General features: G+C 49.0%; 2 protein-coding genes across 2 annotated transcripts; one reads left to right on the top strand and one right to left on the bottom strand.

Moving 5' to 3' along the window:
- Positions 1-3: 3 nt before the first annotated feature.
- Positions 4-3726, top strand: nsun5 (NOP2/Sun RNA methyltransferase 5). The gene is made up of 10 exons (XM_067228679.1): positions 4-185; positions 366-485; positions 612-783; positions 914-1022; positions 1124-1262; positions 1436-1551; positions 1664-1842; positions 2338-2542; positions 3062-3217; positions 3322-3726. Exons 1-10 carry the CDS (start codon positions 93-95, stop codon positions 3482-3484), a joined length of 1452 nt encoding a protein of 483 aa, XP_067084780.1. The 5' UTR covers positions 4-92; the 3' UTR covers positions 3485-3726.
- Positions 3721-15058, bottom strand: pom121 (POM121 transmembrane nucleoporin). Its single transcript, XM_067228677.1, has 13 exons — positions 14493-15058; positions 13389-13604; positions 12963-13130; positions 12756-12836; positions 12422-12593; positions 12097-12188; positions 11486-11565; positions 11240-11361; positions 10894-10993; positions 9941-10246; positions 8061-9809; positions 7737-7838; positions 3721-7417 (listed from the first exon to the last, which is right to left on the bottom strand). The coding sequence occupies exons 1-13, from the start codon at positions 15056-15058 to the stop codon at positions 7317-7319; spliced, it is 3855 nt and encodes a 1284-aa protein (XP_067084778.1). The 3' UTR covers positions 3721-7316.
- Positions 15059-15343: the final 285 nt, after the last annotated feature.

Below are 15343 nucleotides of genomic sequence, written 5' to 3'. Positions count from 1 at the left end.
ACGTGGATGTCGTGGAAATATTGTTAGTCTGCTGTGGTATATTTGAGAACATTATTCCTGTATACTACTGGCTGTGTGCTTATTACTAAGCCATGGCGTTGTACAAAAATGCTTCAGAGATTCTCGAAAAAGTGGAAAGGAAGAAGGGTACAGTAAAGACGCTGGTTTACGACAGTAAATTCCAGGTAAGGATCATCATAACATTTAGCAAGCTAGCTAACAAGCTAACATTTACTGCCCAGCATGCGCAGCTATCTCTACAACGAGAGCAGAAATTCTACGGAAAACTAACACAGACACCAGAAATACAGCAGACTGCTAGCCCCTGTTGACATGGACCTTTAATGATACACCTTTTCCGCCAGAATATCAAGCAGCTCTTTGCCCTGGTTTGTGAGACACAGAAGTTTTCATCTGTCCTCCAAGAGATTATCGACTCCACTCAGCTCCTCAAAAAGACCAAACTGAAAATGAATCTGGCAAAGGTAATATTCTGCATCTATTGTCATTTATTAAGGTCTCTGTGAAAGTGGTGTATTGCACTGCTGTTATCGTTATAGTTTGTGTAGTCATTCACCTCATGTTTTTGTTTGACTGCTCATTAACCACAGGTGTTGGTGTATGACTTGCTGATTGGCCAAGGGCTTAAATGTGGCGGTGGCTGGAAGGTCGTGCTGATGAAGCATCGCTCCGCACTGCACGCGGCCCTGGCTCGTATGAAGATCAAGAAGAAGGTCAGCCGAAACCAGGACCTGCTCCCCATCGCGGTACAGAACCCCGAAGGTAGGTGGTGAACTACCGTCAGACGGCCTGATCTGCAATGACGAATCATATCACGCACACGTGTGCAACGTCACCGATGACGGTTCTGACGTGCAACGAGTCAACCGCTTTACAACTTTTCTGACGTCAGGCGACGAGCTCCCAAGGTATGTGCGAGTGAACACGCTGAAGACGAAGGTGGAAGACGTCGTCGACTATTTCAAGAGGGAGGGCTTTGCTTACCATGGACAAGCCTACAGGTTAGTTAGTGGTCCTTGGATTCTCTTGTGCCTCCACTGTGTGTGTGTGTCATGTTATTCGTTTTTTAATTCACGTATTAATGGTTGCACTGTATTTTCAGGCTTGAGGACTTGACCACCCTGAGAGGGAAAACCTTTGTAGGTGATCTACATCTGTCAGACCTGTTAGTTTTTGCAGCCAAAACAGATTTCCACGACCATTATCTGTACAAAGCTGGTCACATCATACTGCAGGACAAGGTGAGGACTTGGAAAAGAATTATGCTTTATCAGCCTTTTTCTTCAGGTCATTGATAACTTGTTGTCTCTTAAATTATGCTCCTTAGATCAATATGTAATTACTTGGATGGCCCAAAATGCAGACTACTGGGTTAAAATGGCCATCTTTCAATGTCAGCTTTTTATGTTGACAGGCAAGCTGTCTTCCAGCGTACCTCCTGAAACCTCCCGCTGGCAGCCACGTCCTCGACGCTTGTGCCGCCCCTGGGAATAAAACAAGCCACCTTGCTGCCATCATGAACAACACAGGGTAACGTTAATGTGCACTTATATACATTTTGTGAGACAATTGCAGAATAACACGCACACAATAAATCACTGTTCCATTTTCTGACAGCTGTCTCGACTTGTCTTTGCTACAGGAAACTGTTTGCCTTCGACCTGGATGCCAAGCGCCTGTCCACGATGTCCACTCTCCTGCTTCGTGCAGGAGTCACATGTCAGCAGCTGGCCAATGAGGACTTCTTAAAGGTGGACCCGCACAGCCCCCTGTATAAAGATGTTCAGTACGTTCTACTGGACCCATCGTGTAGTGGATCAGGTATAACCGACGACCACTATGACTGTGCTCGTAGACGACAACTAGTGTTGACTCATGCTGGGTACACACCACAAGATAATCGGGCTGATTTGGGGCCGATTTCCCCCTTCCGACAATCCTAGGTAATGTCCCGATTATCTACAGATTATTTTATCATATTTTCCCATGGTGTGAGGTGTGTTAAGAGTGACCGAACTTGCTCGGAAGAACGTTGGAGCCGCCACGATTGCGAATAGTAAATATTTGAAATCCTGATGTGTGGACAAACACCACACACTATAGGAGCAAAACGGTTCAATCTAGGATTGATTTTGTCCTCATGTTTGTGGTCGCTCACATTTTGAAAATCTTAAAAGATATAAAAAATATTTGTGTGTACCCAGCATCAGTTTGAAAGTGTAGGTCTATAATACACTCTTAAACCTGTAGACATCCTTTATTTTACAGTATTTGCTAGTTGTATCTTGAGGTGTGCGCGCTTGTGTGCTCATACAGGAATGGTCTCTTTGAAGAATGAGGCCTCGTCCCAGACGGCGCAGGACAAGCGTCTGCAGGCCCTAGCAGCCTTCCAGCTGCGCTGTCTGAACCACGCCCTGCGCTTCCCGCGCCTGCAGCGCCTCGTCTACTCCACCTGCTCCGTCCACACTGAGGAGAACGAGCAGGTGGTGGCCGCCTGTCTGCAGGACAACCCTGGCTTCAGGTGGGGGGAAACATTCATCTGTTAACCCTCGTTATCTTCGGGTCATTCTGACCCATCGTCGTATTGCGACAAATTTACCGCATACAAAAACAAAGTGAAGCATTTTCTTTTAACCGTTGGGCTGTCTCAGACCCCCCACATTGCAAAGGTTAAAAGAAAATTATTTTTATTTGTTTTTGTATTGGGTAAACACAACAATGGTTCGTTATGAACCTTTGGGTCATGTGACCCGAAGGCAGCACAAGGGTTAAGACCCTTAAAAATACTTTTTGTAGTGTATTTTCATTCAATCCAGTGTTAGGAAAGAAAATGAATTGTACTGGTATACTAGTTTTCTACTAGTATATTTCTATAGTTTTATACTATTGGTGTGCACACTTACGAGAATAGTTCTTTCTATAAAGTGTATTTGCCAAGTACTCCCAAAGAGTACCATTTGCATCAGTTAAACGAGTTTGCAAACATACATTTAACTGTTGAAGTGAGACCGATGCTCAGCGAAACCTTTTTGCCCTGCAGGCTGGTGTCAGTGCTTCCACAGTGGCCAGAGCGCGGCCTGGCCCCTCTGACCCAGTGCCTGCGAGCGAGCGTTGCCAAGACTCACACCCACGGCTTCTTCGTGGCTCTGCTGGAGAGGCACACGGCTGAGAGCAAAGTCCAGGTCACCCCGACAATGTGAGTTTCTTTTACTTACCGGGATTCATCAGTTTGAATGACTTAAAAAAAAAAACGTATCGGCTATTCTGTAGGCTGTCGTTTAACACCTTGCATTCTCCCAGTCTCCCAGTCACCGAGTCGAGTTCAAGTTTGCCACTCGGTGAGGAGAAACCAGGTGCTGAAGAGCCCATCATCAAAGAACTTGAACTTACAGATATGCAGACAGACAGCTCAGCAAGAAAGAAGACTAAAAAAAAGAAGAAAAAGAAGACCAAAGTTCAGTGATAACTGTCATCTGCTAGGATATGCCAACAGACACAGCAATACAACCATGGTTCTGTCAACGTTTTCAAATCCTTCTGTCCCATCTCAATTAGCCCTTGTTACCTCAGTTGGACTTTTCAATGTAGGCATCATATCTTGCCCATGTCTCGAATAAACATTTAAAACAGAGGCCCTGTGCCACTGCAAACTTGCTGTTGAAACATGGCTCGAGTGAATGCACAGAACTGCCTGAGATATAGTCATCACATATTTATTTAAATCAAGTACATTTCATGAGCAGAAGGGAGGCCATTATACAATACATCCAGGTCTGCACACACACTCCTTTCCCATCCTCCAAAGGGAAAGCACCTCTTATTACCAAAAAATCTGCGTACATACACACTCATGACATTCCTAAATAAGATAACATAGCCACACCAGCTAGCTACAGCACTCGCAAACACTCATAACTTAAGACATCCAGCTCTTGAACACCGCTGCAACAAAACCAAATCTATATTTCAGCCATTTGGTGTCTTTTCAGTAACATTCTAACAAAACATAAGCTGACCTTCGTCCATACTGTACAGTACAGCCACAATCAAAGCTCAAAACGTCTTTCAAACACATGAACGTGAGGCTTAAATAAGAGGGTTTGACATGAAGTACACATGTTCATTAGTCATTGTACAAATGGGTATAGCACACTAGATTTGTTTTGATTCCAACCCAATGACTACGACTACATTCTTTGTTTTGTGCTTTTCAGTTGTGCAAGTATATGACGTCCACATCAATTGAGGATTCCCGAACCAATTTGAAAGTTATTTTACACTGCCGTCACCATATATATCTAAACCAGGTTCCTTCAGTGTTCAGTGGATGCACAAGCAAATCAAATATCACAACACAATGAGCCTCTAGCATGAGACATTCTCACCAACAATCTTGTGGCAGACAATCCCAGTGATTAAACTGGACAGTGAAGAGTTGTTATTTTAAAGGGATGTTGAAATGTAACGAAAATAAAATGAACATAAGTTACATTTTGGAATTGTGGTGCATATATATATAGATATATAAACAGAATGGACAAGGAACTCAAATGTACCACAACTGACAAATTAATTTGCCTAAACTCTCAAACGCACACCTACACATGAAGTCACCAAAAAGTCTCTATAAGCAACAAAATGTACATGCTCGTTAGGCTTGTACTGTACACAATAAGACAGCATTCACATACAGTACACTCACAGTAGCAGACCTAGTGCTCTCTCGTATAAAAGAAGTGAACTCTTACAAAGGGAAACTTTTATAGACAATTTTATTCCACCAATGCAGTAGGTTGAGGAAAACTTAACGAATTAGAAAAAGTCATTCACAACTAACTAAAGACCAATGCCTCAGTGAGCCAAGCTTGAAGGAATTCTAAAAGGCAACCTGCTTGAATACAAAAATAAAGTCTGTGCGCATTTCCCCTTGCCCCCCCCCCCTCCCCATTTTTCTCAGTTTTAGCATCTGTTGCCACTATTCAGCCAAATCATGCCCCACACACACATTCACACACTTCTCTTACAATCACTACCTGGCTCGACCAGAAGAGATAATTCTTACTAAAAGTAAGAGTTCAAAATCATCTCCATGAGGGGCTGAACACTTCTTAATTTCCGAGGTAATTTTACATAAATAACCTACATGGTTAGTAAAACGATAAACCGCTCGACAGAAGTTCGGTTTCACTTGAAAAGAAGACAATTTCCCCTTCAATTCCTTTAGTCCTGAGTTTCAATCCAGCATTAAATGACAAGAACAAGCTCTCCTACTTGGTAAAATTTGAACAATTCACTTGTATCATCACACAGTTTGTCAATAAATTGTTAACAAAACTCCAGACCCAGTCCCCTCCCACCATCCACCCTCCACAAATTCTCCTAACCTAGCCCCCGGTTAGCATGCAGGTAAAACCATGTCCGGCACTACCAATATGCCGCCAATCACAACTTTTCCTCCAAGCCAGACTCACCAAGGCAAATATAGTGGCAAGCATATACACAAGACAGAACCTGGGGGAGGGGGGGGGGGGGGGGTGTCAATCATGTACTGCAGTATGTCAGTTCAATGCATAAGTGGAGTTCCAAGCTTAGCTCGTTTAAAGAGGTGCGTTCATCTTTGTCTTGGTTTGAGTATACCGATGGCAGTTGGGCTATAATGTTTTCTTGTAGGTATGGTGATCAAATGTTAAGGGGGGGGGGGGGGGGGGGGTGTTGTGGTTGTGTGTGCGTGTGGCAGGGAATCTGGACATACTATGTGGTACATAATGGCCTTGAAAACATGTAATATCGGTCAACATATCTAGCAACACAGTTTGATGGTTGAATGCAGTGCTTCGTTGCTGGGTGGAAATCTGCCTGCATATTTGTGAAGCTGTAGGACAAGGATTTGACCCCATTTTGGGATCACACACACACACAAACACCTGTCTCTACTTTGATGGAGTATGGACTAGGTGGAAGCTGGAGGCAAATACTTTAGCGGTCAGCCTTTCAGCTTGGTTATATCCCATTGTAAAAAACCAACAACATTTCAACAAGCCAATATTGCCAAGGTCTGTCATGAAAGCTACCTATTTTTAGGATGTGGGGGAAGATTGAGAGAGGGGGATGGAGGGCACAGAGGTAGTCTGGTACATATCACAAAACTTAATAGGTGGTAGGAGACGGGGCAAAGCTTAAAAATGGGCTTTGGTTTTTCAGCGCAATGTTCAAGGTAGCCTATTTACACTGACGCCACAACAGCAACTCTGGCACTCACATTGTCCAGAAAAGCATGTTCAAAATTAAAAAGGACTGAATTAGCCTTATTTTATCAAGGTCAAAAACCCCCCCCAAAAAAACAGGCTGAACAAGTCTCAAGGAAGTTTGAACAAGGGAATGCTTAACAAATGCCACGTGACACTGATGCATGGGCCCTCTACTTGTTGCACTTCAACATATCGCTGAAACGGTCTCCTTTCCACGAGCAGATTAAACATACGCATTATTAAGAATGAGGAATACACTACCAATTGGAAAGAACATTCAAATCAAATTTCCAAAAAGATTCCCATCCATAAAGTGAACTCGACTTTTCCTTTTTAAGACAGCTCTTGCACATGTTGGCTACATTGTGTTTTGAGGATGGGGTTTGGGACCAATTGAATTGTACACGAGCCCTGTGTGTGACGATGGGCATTTTCGCCGGAGAACACATCTATGTTCAGCCCTGATACATCTTGGTAACCCTACAGCCCCTGCGCAAGCATTTCAGTACAAAAATAAAAACATTGAAGCCCCGATGTTCTAGCTCCTTGGGTGTGACTTTCGAATAGATCGGTACCCACTCCTTTTTGCTCAGATCGCGACATGGGAGTCCCGTACGGCTGGGAAGAGTCCTTTTGTTTGGATATGCTTTCGCTTTCGTCAAATCATCTCAATCGTTTGTTTTGTCTCTCTTTTCAAGTATAATACATGGCATCGTTCGGTCTTCTTTCCTTCCTTGTGACAACCTCTATATTGTCAGTAGAGTGCAGGGGGGGGGGGGGGACTGGGAGAAAGGGGGGGGGGGGGGGGTCTCACTCTTGCTAGCGCTGTACCACACATCAGGCCAGCCCAGGCTGTCCGGAGGACATAAAGAGTATAAGGGGGGGAGGGGGGGCGCTGTTGGCCTGGGGTTTGGTGATGGGAAAAGCCATATTCGCTATATTAACCATAGCAGCAGCAGCAGTTCAGCTTCTCTGAAGGTTGCCATGGGTCCACAGCCATGACGGATGGGCGGAGGCCCTCTCCCCTCCCCGTGTGTCTGCTCTAGGTTACTTCTTCCTGGGGTGCTGTCTCCGGGCCTGCAGCCTCTGCCGTGCCCCTGATGGCTTGGAGCCTGCGCCGATGGAGAAGGAGGGGGTCGACGGGGAGCCTGGACACAGGGTCACACAACAGTTTAGAATGTCGACGACGCCTCACAGCGAGATACCTGGACGCTAAATGTGGTCGTTGTGTTTCAATTTACAATCGGACTCATTTACATTTAGTCATTTAGCAGATGCTCTTATCCAGAGCGACTTACAGTAAGTACAGGGACATTCCCCCGAGGCAAGTAGGGTGAAGTGCCTTGCCCAAGGACACAACGTCATTTGGTAAGGCCGGGAATCGAACCAGAAACCTTCTGATTAATAGCCCGATTCCCGTTTTGGAAGCCTAACCCAGATGTGGACGTCGTGGTTGGGGATATTTACCAAAAGGTGACGGTGTGTTGAAGCCTTGGACGGGGGTTCCTGGGGTTCCAAACGGAATGGGCCCTGGAGCTGCACTCTGGCCGAAAGCAGGAGTGGACGTCCCTGTACAACAAACGACACGCGTGTTCAGCAGAAGCACCGTGATGACCCCAAAACAAGCAGGGAACAAAGGACCACAAATGGGTCCTTTTTAAGTCATACTATTTCGACACGTAGTGTCTTGGTTTCTGTGAGATGTTGCCTAATATCATGGGTTTTTAAGAACCATTGTCTCAGAGAGAAAGAGAGACAGACAGAGACAGACAGAATATCTAGCCTACTCACCGAAGGCAGGCATGTCCTTAGCAGCCGCCGAGCCAAAGTTGAAGCCCGGTGTCTGTGTGGCGGGGTTGTTTGGAATAGGGCTTCCAAACTGACTGCCTGAAATGGCCGCGCCAAAGTTGAATCCGCCGCTGGCGGGCTGGGCAGGGGTGGCTGGATTGTGCTGCGGCAGCCCACCGCCAAAGGTGAAGGTGGAGGCGGGGGGAGGGAGCGACGCGCCGGCGGTCTGGGTGGCCGAGCCGAAGGCAGGTGGGGCGGCGGCGGCCGAGGGGGTTGTGGTGCTGCCGAACGCAAAGCCGGTGGAACCGCTTCCAAATGCCGGCTTGGCGGAGGACCCGAAGGTAGAGGCCGCCGTGGTAGGGGCTCCTCCCCCGAAGGCAGAGGCCGCCGTGCTGGTGGCTCCTCCCCCGAAGGCAGAGGCCGCCGTGCTAGTGGCTCCTCCCCCGAAGGCAGAGGCCGCCGTGCTAGTGGCTCCTCCCCCAAAGGCAGAGGCCGTCGTGCTAGAGGCTCCTCCCCCGAAGGCAGAGGCAGCCGTGCCAGTGGCTCCTCCCCCGAAGGCAGAGGCCACCGTGCCAGTGGCTCCTCCCCCGAAGGCAGAGGCCGCCGTGCTAGCGGCTCCTCCCCCAAAGGCGAAGGGAGCGGGGGCGGACGCCGGAGGGGCCCTGGCCGCGCTCGACCCGAACGCAAACGGCTTTCCCGTGGCCCCGGGGGCCTGAGTCGTGCTCGGGAACGCGGTGGCAGAGGGGGTGTCGAACGACGGCTTCCCGAAAGCAAAGGAGGACTGAGTCGCCGGCGGCGCGGCGGCGGCGCTAGTGGTCGTCGCACCGACGCTGCCCATGCCGAAACCGCCAAAGGTCCCTGGGGCGGAGCCCTGGCTGGATGCAGCCTGGCCGAATGTGAATCCTCCCTGGGGCTTGGCCTGGGCCGGGGGGGCAGGCTGCATGGTGGCGGAGGAGGCCGTGGTCATGGTGCCAAACGTGAAGGCGCCGTTACCGCCGGAGGTTGTCGCCGTGGAGCTGGGAGGGGGAGCCGCCGCGGCCGCCGCGCCAAACTGGAAGGCGCTCCCCCCCGCGGAGGGGGCGGCCGTGACGGCCGAGGGAGCGGTCGTCGCGGGCGCCGCGCTCCAGTTTCCGAACAGCGACTTGGCCGCCGGCGGCTGGGCGGCCGGCTCGGTGGAGGCGGCCGGGAGCCCGGCGGTGCTGTTAGAAAGCCCGCCGAACAGCTGCGGGGTCGGGGAGGGGGCCGCCGCCATGGTGGTCTTGGAGAGGGACTGCCCAAATGCACTGCTGGAGGTGGCACTTCCAAAGAGGGGCTTGAAGGTGGGGGCTGCGGCGGGTTGGCTTCCCGGGGCCGACGTAGGCGGGGCTGCGGTGGTGGGCGGGGCCCCAAAGACGGGCTTGAACACGGAGGCCATGAGCGGATTGGTGCTTCCGGCAGTTTCTGTTGTAGTGGCTGGGGTGGTGGTGGATGCTGTTGTAGAGGCAGTGGAAGCTAGTGGGCTGGTGAGGCTAAAGAGAGCAGATCCACCCAGGGTGGGGATAGTGGTAGGGGCCTTGGTGGCTTGGCCCAGGACCTGGGTGAAGGCGGAGGGCAAGGTGCTGGCCGGCTGGCCGAGGGGGAATGTGGTGGGCTGGGAGAGGGATACTGGGGTTGACACGGAGAGGGGGGTAGTCATGGTGGAGCTCCGCTTCAAGGCGGAGCCACCGGAGTCTGCCGGCATCATCCCCGACGTCGCCACGGAGACAGAGGGAGCTGGGGGGGGGGGGGGAAACAGCACGAGGAAACAGTGAGTTATCCCTTCGGAAACACCGGCAAATGAAACGCAAAGTGGACCTGACTTTTAGCGAGCGATGAAAACAAAGGTGAGGCGAGGGGGGGCATACCTGCGGCGGAGGCAGCGGTGGAGGCAGCGGTGGAGGCAGCGGTGGCTGCGGCGTTCCCCCTCATCATCTTCAGAGACTCCAGCAGGGGGTTGGAGGAGGGAGCGGGGACAGCTGTGGTGGCTGGTGTGGTGCTGCCAGTGGTTGCAGGGGCGGGGTCCAGGTTGATGACAGGGATGGGGGCCGCCGGGGCGGACTCTGTGGGCAGCGGGGCCGCGAGGAGGCTGCTCAGTGTCGGAGTGGTGTTGGTCGATGAGGACAGCTGTGCCAGGGTGCTGACTGCCGGGGCAGGCGATGGCTTCTCTGGTTCTGAAGGAGCAAATAAGAGCAAAAGTCAGATCGCCCTTTGTTTACCGGGCAGGTGGATTTACGTGCATCGGGGATTTGGCCAGGCACGTACACAATGCCTTTAGAAAATCAATACCCCCTTTTTTTTTTATCCATGTTTTTCAACCTTCACACCCTGATTTCACAATGGATAAAACCAAATAATTTTTCTAGCCCACACATCTACACACAACATCCCATTTTCCAACCTTTTTTTAATGAAATCCAGAAACATCTGACTTATGCACATCCCTGAAAAGAGTTTTGTGGTACTTTGCCAAACATCTCTTAATTACCGCTCTTAGTTACTATGGCAATATATGCAATACTTGGTTGAATTAAGGACTGCAAGTAACCAAGGTAAGGTAATAAACAAACCTCAAACCATTACACTACTGTTAAACTTGTTAATATTTATAGGTGATTTGCATTTATTAAGAATTAGGGATATTTTGGGGGAGAAACAAGCTAGTGTAAGACATACCTGTAGAAACCTATTACAGGCCGGTTTGAATACATAATTTTATAGACAAACCGATGTATAATTTCTTAATATCATTACTCAAAATGACCCAGTGGTTGTAGATCATTTCATATGGGGATTAAATAAGAGAATCAGAACTACTCACCTGGCTCTTCCAGAACCTTCTGGATCTGGCTGAGAGCAGCCCTTTTCTCCTGGTCCAGGTCTTTCACAGTGATGGTGTAGCCCAACTCAGGAGGTGGGGGCTGCAGAAAAACAGAGGAATATGAACCGAACCACATCATCAATAAAAGGAAAACCTCACGCCATGTTATTTATGTTTTCCCCACAGCCCAAACAGAGAGACCTCCACTCATTTCAAAAATAATAATATTTCACAGACTCGGTTCAATGTAATGTGCGTGAATGCAGGCCTCTTTAGGAAGTGAGAGGGACCAGGAAGTGAGATAGAAGAAGGGTGCAGGAAGTACGAAGAGATTGTGTCGTCTCACCAGTGAGATGTGGTCTCCTCTCCTACTGGACACCAGCTGAATCCTCCGTTTCCTCTTCCCGCTTCCGGCTGAGTCGGAGGACGCCGCCGCGGGGGGGACCTCGGGGGCCGGGGTCAACTTCCCTGTAGAACACGCCACTGTTACACCATTTACAACATCCTTCGTGTTCCCTGAAATCATCGAAATGCACTCGTTTCATCCAGAAGAAACCGAGATGTTTGAAAATGGACGGTGCTTGAGTTTTACCAGTGACTGGGGCCGAATCTGCGGCCGTCTTGTCCGACCTCACCGAGGATGCAGAGCTGGGAAAGCAGATCTCCTCCTCCCTAATGATAAGAGGACAGGGTCAGCAAAGAAACATAGGCAGACACAATTCCCCCTAATTGTATAATCAATTAAGCTGCCCGTGATTATGATGTGGGAGCAGCTAAGAGGCGCCCGTCTCAATGCGCATGATGTCAGCGTGCACCCACGTGAAGACGCGCGTCATCGGTATGCAGAGGTTATAATATATATAATATAATAATATATATATATATATATAATAATAAATTATATAATAATATATAATAAAGAGGTATCCTTGTTGGCTTCCAACCATGGTCTGACAACTAGCAAAGTAAATTGCATTCAAATTAGATTGACCATTTATTATTACTTGCGTTAAAAAAACAAGTGCTGGAGACTGCTAATTTGCCAAGTGATTCCCAAATCCTCTCCTCGAGAGTCTGAGGGGGCTGTCGCTCAGGACCCAAGGCCTCGCATTCTCATTCACGTCAATGCGAATCGCTCAAAGCCAGACGAGGAATGAAACGTGCAGGGAGGGAGCCCGGCAGAGGCAGGTATCGGTGGGGCACCTGGGTTTTTTCGAGGCTCTCTCTGGCGTCTGCGAGCGGGACGACCCCGGGCTGGAGAGAGGAGACAGGCTGCGGGTGGAGGTCTTCTTCCCCTGGGCAAAACGACACCAAGACGAGACGTGAAGACGACACGAGGACGCAGGCAACACTTTCAGCACCCTCCCCAACCCCTGACTGCCACAATCTCAAGAGTTCAACCTAATACTAACCAGACACGTCTACTAAAAGCCCGACTATATCCTCTGGCCTCAGGCCTGCAAAAGCCTGCTGGGCATCGGTCTACATCAAAGTCAACTGTAACGTGTTAGCGACCATGCTGCTGTACCTGAGCGAAGCCCTGCGAGGAGCTGTAGGAGCTGCGGATGGGGTTGCGGGCCGAGCCCAAGGTCCCGCTGGGGACCTGGCCGCACGTCACAGAGCTGATGGAGGATGTCCGGGACCTCTTCATGATGGAGTCCTCCGCCGCAGCGGCGATACCTCGTTTCAGATTCCCCGGCCTGTGGGGGGGGGGGGGGGGGGGGGGGGGGGGAATACATCAAAATCCAATACAAATGACCCCCAAAGCAGATTACAAATTGGAGAAAATGAAAATGGAGGCTCTTGAACGAGAGGATGAATGCGAATGCAGCCAGGTCTGGGGTTGCACCTCCTGTACTTACTTAGGGATCATCTGGGATGGAGCCCCGTTGGGCAGCAACGGCTCAAATGTGGACTGGGCGCTCCCACCGCTGTCGTTGCGTCTGGGGGAACAAGAGAAAAATCCACCGTTTAGCCTTCCTCTTGTTTATACAACGGGTAGCTCTGACCTGGAGTGCGGTCCTCCTCCCCCTCCCCCAATAGCATCACAGCTGCGAATGAATCCGCACCTCCGTTTGCTTTTCTGTCCTCCGACGAAACTCCTGTCGTCCTCCTCCTCGACTTCTCTCTTGCGGCTCTCTTTCAGCACGCTCAACACGGTGTCCCTGGAGCAGGGGTCTGCGGGAGCGGCCGGGGCCGGAGACCCGAGGACTCCAGGGGAGTTCAGGTGGTCGTAGCTGCAGAGCAAACGGGACCGATCGGAGGGGGGAATAAAAGGCTAGTCAACCTTTCAAACCGGTACCACGGTATATCTTTGACCGAACTAAATGTGAGTGTTCAAAATCCAAAAGTCACCAATTGATTAAGTCACACGACGCTTGCGTTTTATAGAATTTTGGAGGGGAACATTTCCTTTTGAAGGAAATGATATGGAACAGTGATGGATGAACATGGAACAGTCGAATCGACGAGAGGGATATGACATTTAGACTTACAAAGGGGACCTGGTCGAGTGATGATCTGGCCTGGCGATCTTCACCGTGACTGGGCTGTGGATCGCCGACGAGTTGCGGGCGGTGAGAATGTTCTTCTTCCTAAAGCCGTCCCACTGGGCTGGGGGAAGGAAGCCTAGGGAAGAGGTGCCCGTCTGTTGGAGAGGGTAGTGGCGCTGGGGGGTGATGGTGAACTTGCCCATGTTGTTCAGGGGTTCTCTGTACAAGCACAGTGGCAAAAACGGTTTTAGATGTGATGTTACACAGTGTACCAGACTACAAATGTGTAGGGCTCATGAACACTTAAGAACAACATGCCTTGAATGGTTTGGAGGGACAATCCTCTCTCTTAAGTGACAAGTTAAGGGGTTGCCTAATGTTGGTCAACGGTCCACAAAAACTGGACATGCATTGCAATTTATTTATAGATTGTCAGTCAATATAACAACTACTATTGCTCTGACAAACATTACAAAGTTATACTCAAACTAAATATAAAACGATCAATTACAAGACGTTCAATTTTTATGAAGGATCTATAGTAAACACCATGTTAACATGGGCTTTAATCCCACGTTTAATAACCTATACACAACACTCAATATCGGCACAGCTAGCATTATGTATAGCTTTATTCATTAGCTAGACCTAAGAATCAAAATCAACCGCGTGCGAGGTATCCATTCAAAAAGGACTAACATGATCTCCCACGGGATGTATAAATGTGTACCGGGTTTGGAGTATGGAACCCACTGACACAGGGAACTCCCACATTTTCAAATCTTGGAGGGAATGCTTGGACACTTCTCAAGCGGCGAAGCATGTCACTTCGATCCATCACAACGATCCTTCATCACATTAACTGTAACTTTGAACTTTAAGAAATTCACATCTAAAGACCATCCGGAAACCATTTTTCAAAGTAATTCTAGACACATCGTTAGCACTTTAGGATGTTTGAAAGCGGTGGACTGGCAAGCTGGCTAACAAACAGTTAGCCAACCGACTAGCTACAACCATTTGCACTTTGTTAGCTAGCTCATTTTAAAGCAAACCACGATGTAAATAACGTTAGATAGCTTAGCAAAATAATTGCATAAAGTTTACCCGAATGACAGCCTTCTGTTTGGCGTATAGACAGCATGGTTAGGTCTTGACAATCTTTCACGAAGTTGCTCTCGGGCGTTTGGGTTAGCTTCGAAACTTGCACCGGCTCTGGGCCTCCCCACAACAGCGGGAGGACTTTCTGCTTTCCCAATGTAACTTCCCATGAGTATATCCCTTGGACTGAACAGTAATGAGTCACTTTGTGCCGTGTCTCTACGAAAAATAGGACTCTCTAAACGTCTTTGGCCGGCAAATACTACCGCATCCCTAATATCCCCCTTTATGGGTCGACTTCTGAGTCGTTCAGGGGTTGGTACTCCGTTTGCAGTCCTTCCGGGAAACCAGCGTCGAAGCGCAGGCGGAATAGTCAGACCACGGCGTGGATGAGGGCCCAACCGAGCGTATAGGGATTCTCCGGTGTGATAATAACAGGCAACGCAACACGTTACAAGTATTAAAGTTATGTATAGAAAGGTTGGAATATAATAGAGAGCTAGACAGAATATTGCGATAGCACAGAACACAAGAGAGATAAGCGCTATGAACCGCTTCTCTCTTGGAGACATGGCGGCACCGCGCCGCCGGAGGACTTTGATATCCCATAATGCCACTGTAGAATGTGGTGGTCAATGTCGTCACGAGCGATGGTGCGCGCAATGGAAGTGCAGTTTGTTGCAGACGCCATAGTTGCAGCTGTGACTCGTAGAGCAGAAGCCATTGATAGTAGATTAATAATAACGACACAGTCAGTTAAAATAGACTTAAACTTACCCTTAGTTCAAAATTGACAGATGAGTCGACTTTCACTTTTACTCTAATATGGATACTTGAATACCACTATGATAACTGGG

This window comes from Osmerus mordax, chromosome 25 (genome assembly GCF_038355195.1).
Source record: "Osmerus mordax isolate fOsmMor3 chromosome 25, fOsmMor3.pri, whole genome shotgun sequence".
NCBI lineage: Eukaryota > Metazoa > Chordata > Actinopteri > Osmeriformes > Osmeridae > Osmerus > Osmerus mordax.
Note: the sequence above shows the minus strand (reverse complement) of the source record. Positions and strands in the feature narration are given on the sequence as shown.

What these genes read in the sequence shown, in the direction of transcription:
- pom121 (XM_067228677.1), bottom strand. Translation starts at nt 15,058, where the DNA reads ATGTCTCCAAGAGAGAAGCGGTTCATAGCGCTTATCTCTCTTGTGTTC. An exon ending in CCATCCCAGATGATCCCTAA is followed by an intron (nt 12,594 to 12,755) that starts GTAAGTACAGGA and finishes CCCCCCCCACAG; the next exon opens with GCCGGGGAATCTGAAACGAG. An exon ending in AGATTCGGCCCCAGTCACTG is followed by an intron (nt 11,362 to 11,485) that starts GTAAAACTCAAG and finishes CGTGTTCTACAG; the next exon opens with GGAAGTTGACCCCGGCCCCC.
- nsun5 (XM_067228679.1), top strand. Translation starts at nt 93, where the DNA reads ATGGCGTTGTACAAAAATGCTTCAGAGATTCTCGAAAAAGTGGAAAGG. An exon ending in CCCATCGTGTAGTGGATCAG is followed by an intron (nt 1,843 to 2,337) that starts GTATAACCGACG and finishes GTGCTCATACAG; the next exon opens with GAATGGTCTCTTTGAAGAAT. An exon ending in GTCCAGGTCACCCCGACAAT is followed by an intron (nt 3,218 to 3,321) that starts GTGAGTTTCTTT and finishes GCATTCTCCCAG; the next exon opens with TCTCCCAGTCACCGAGTCGA.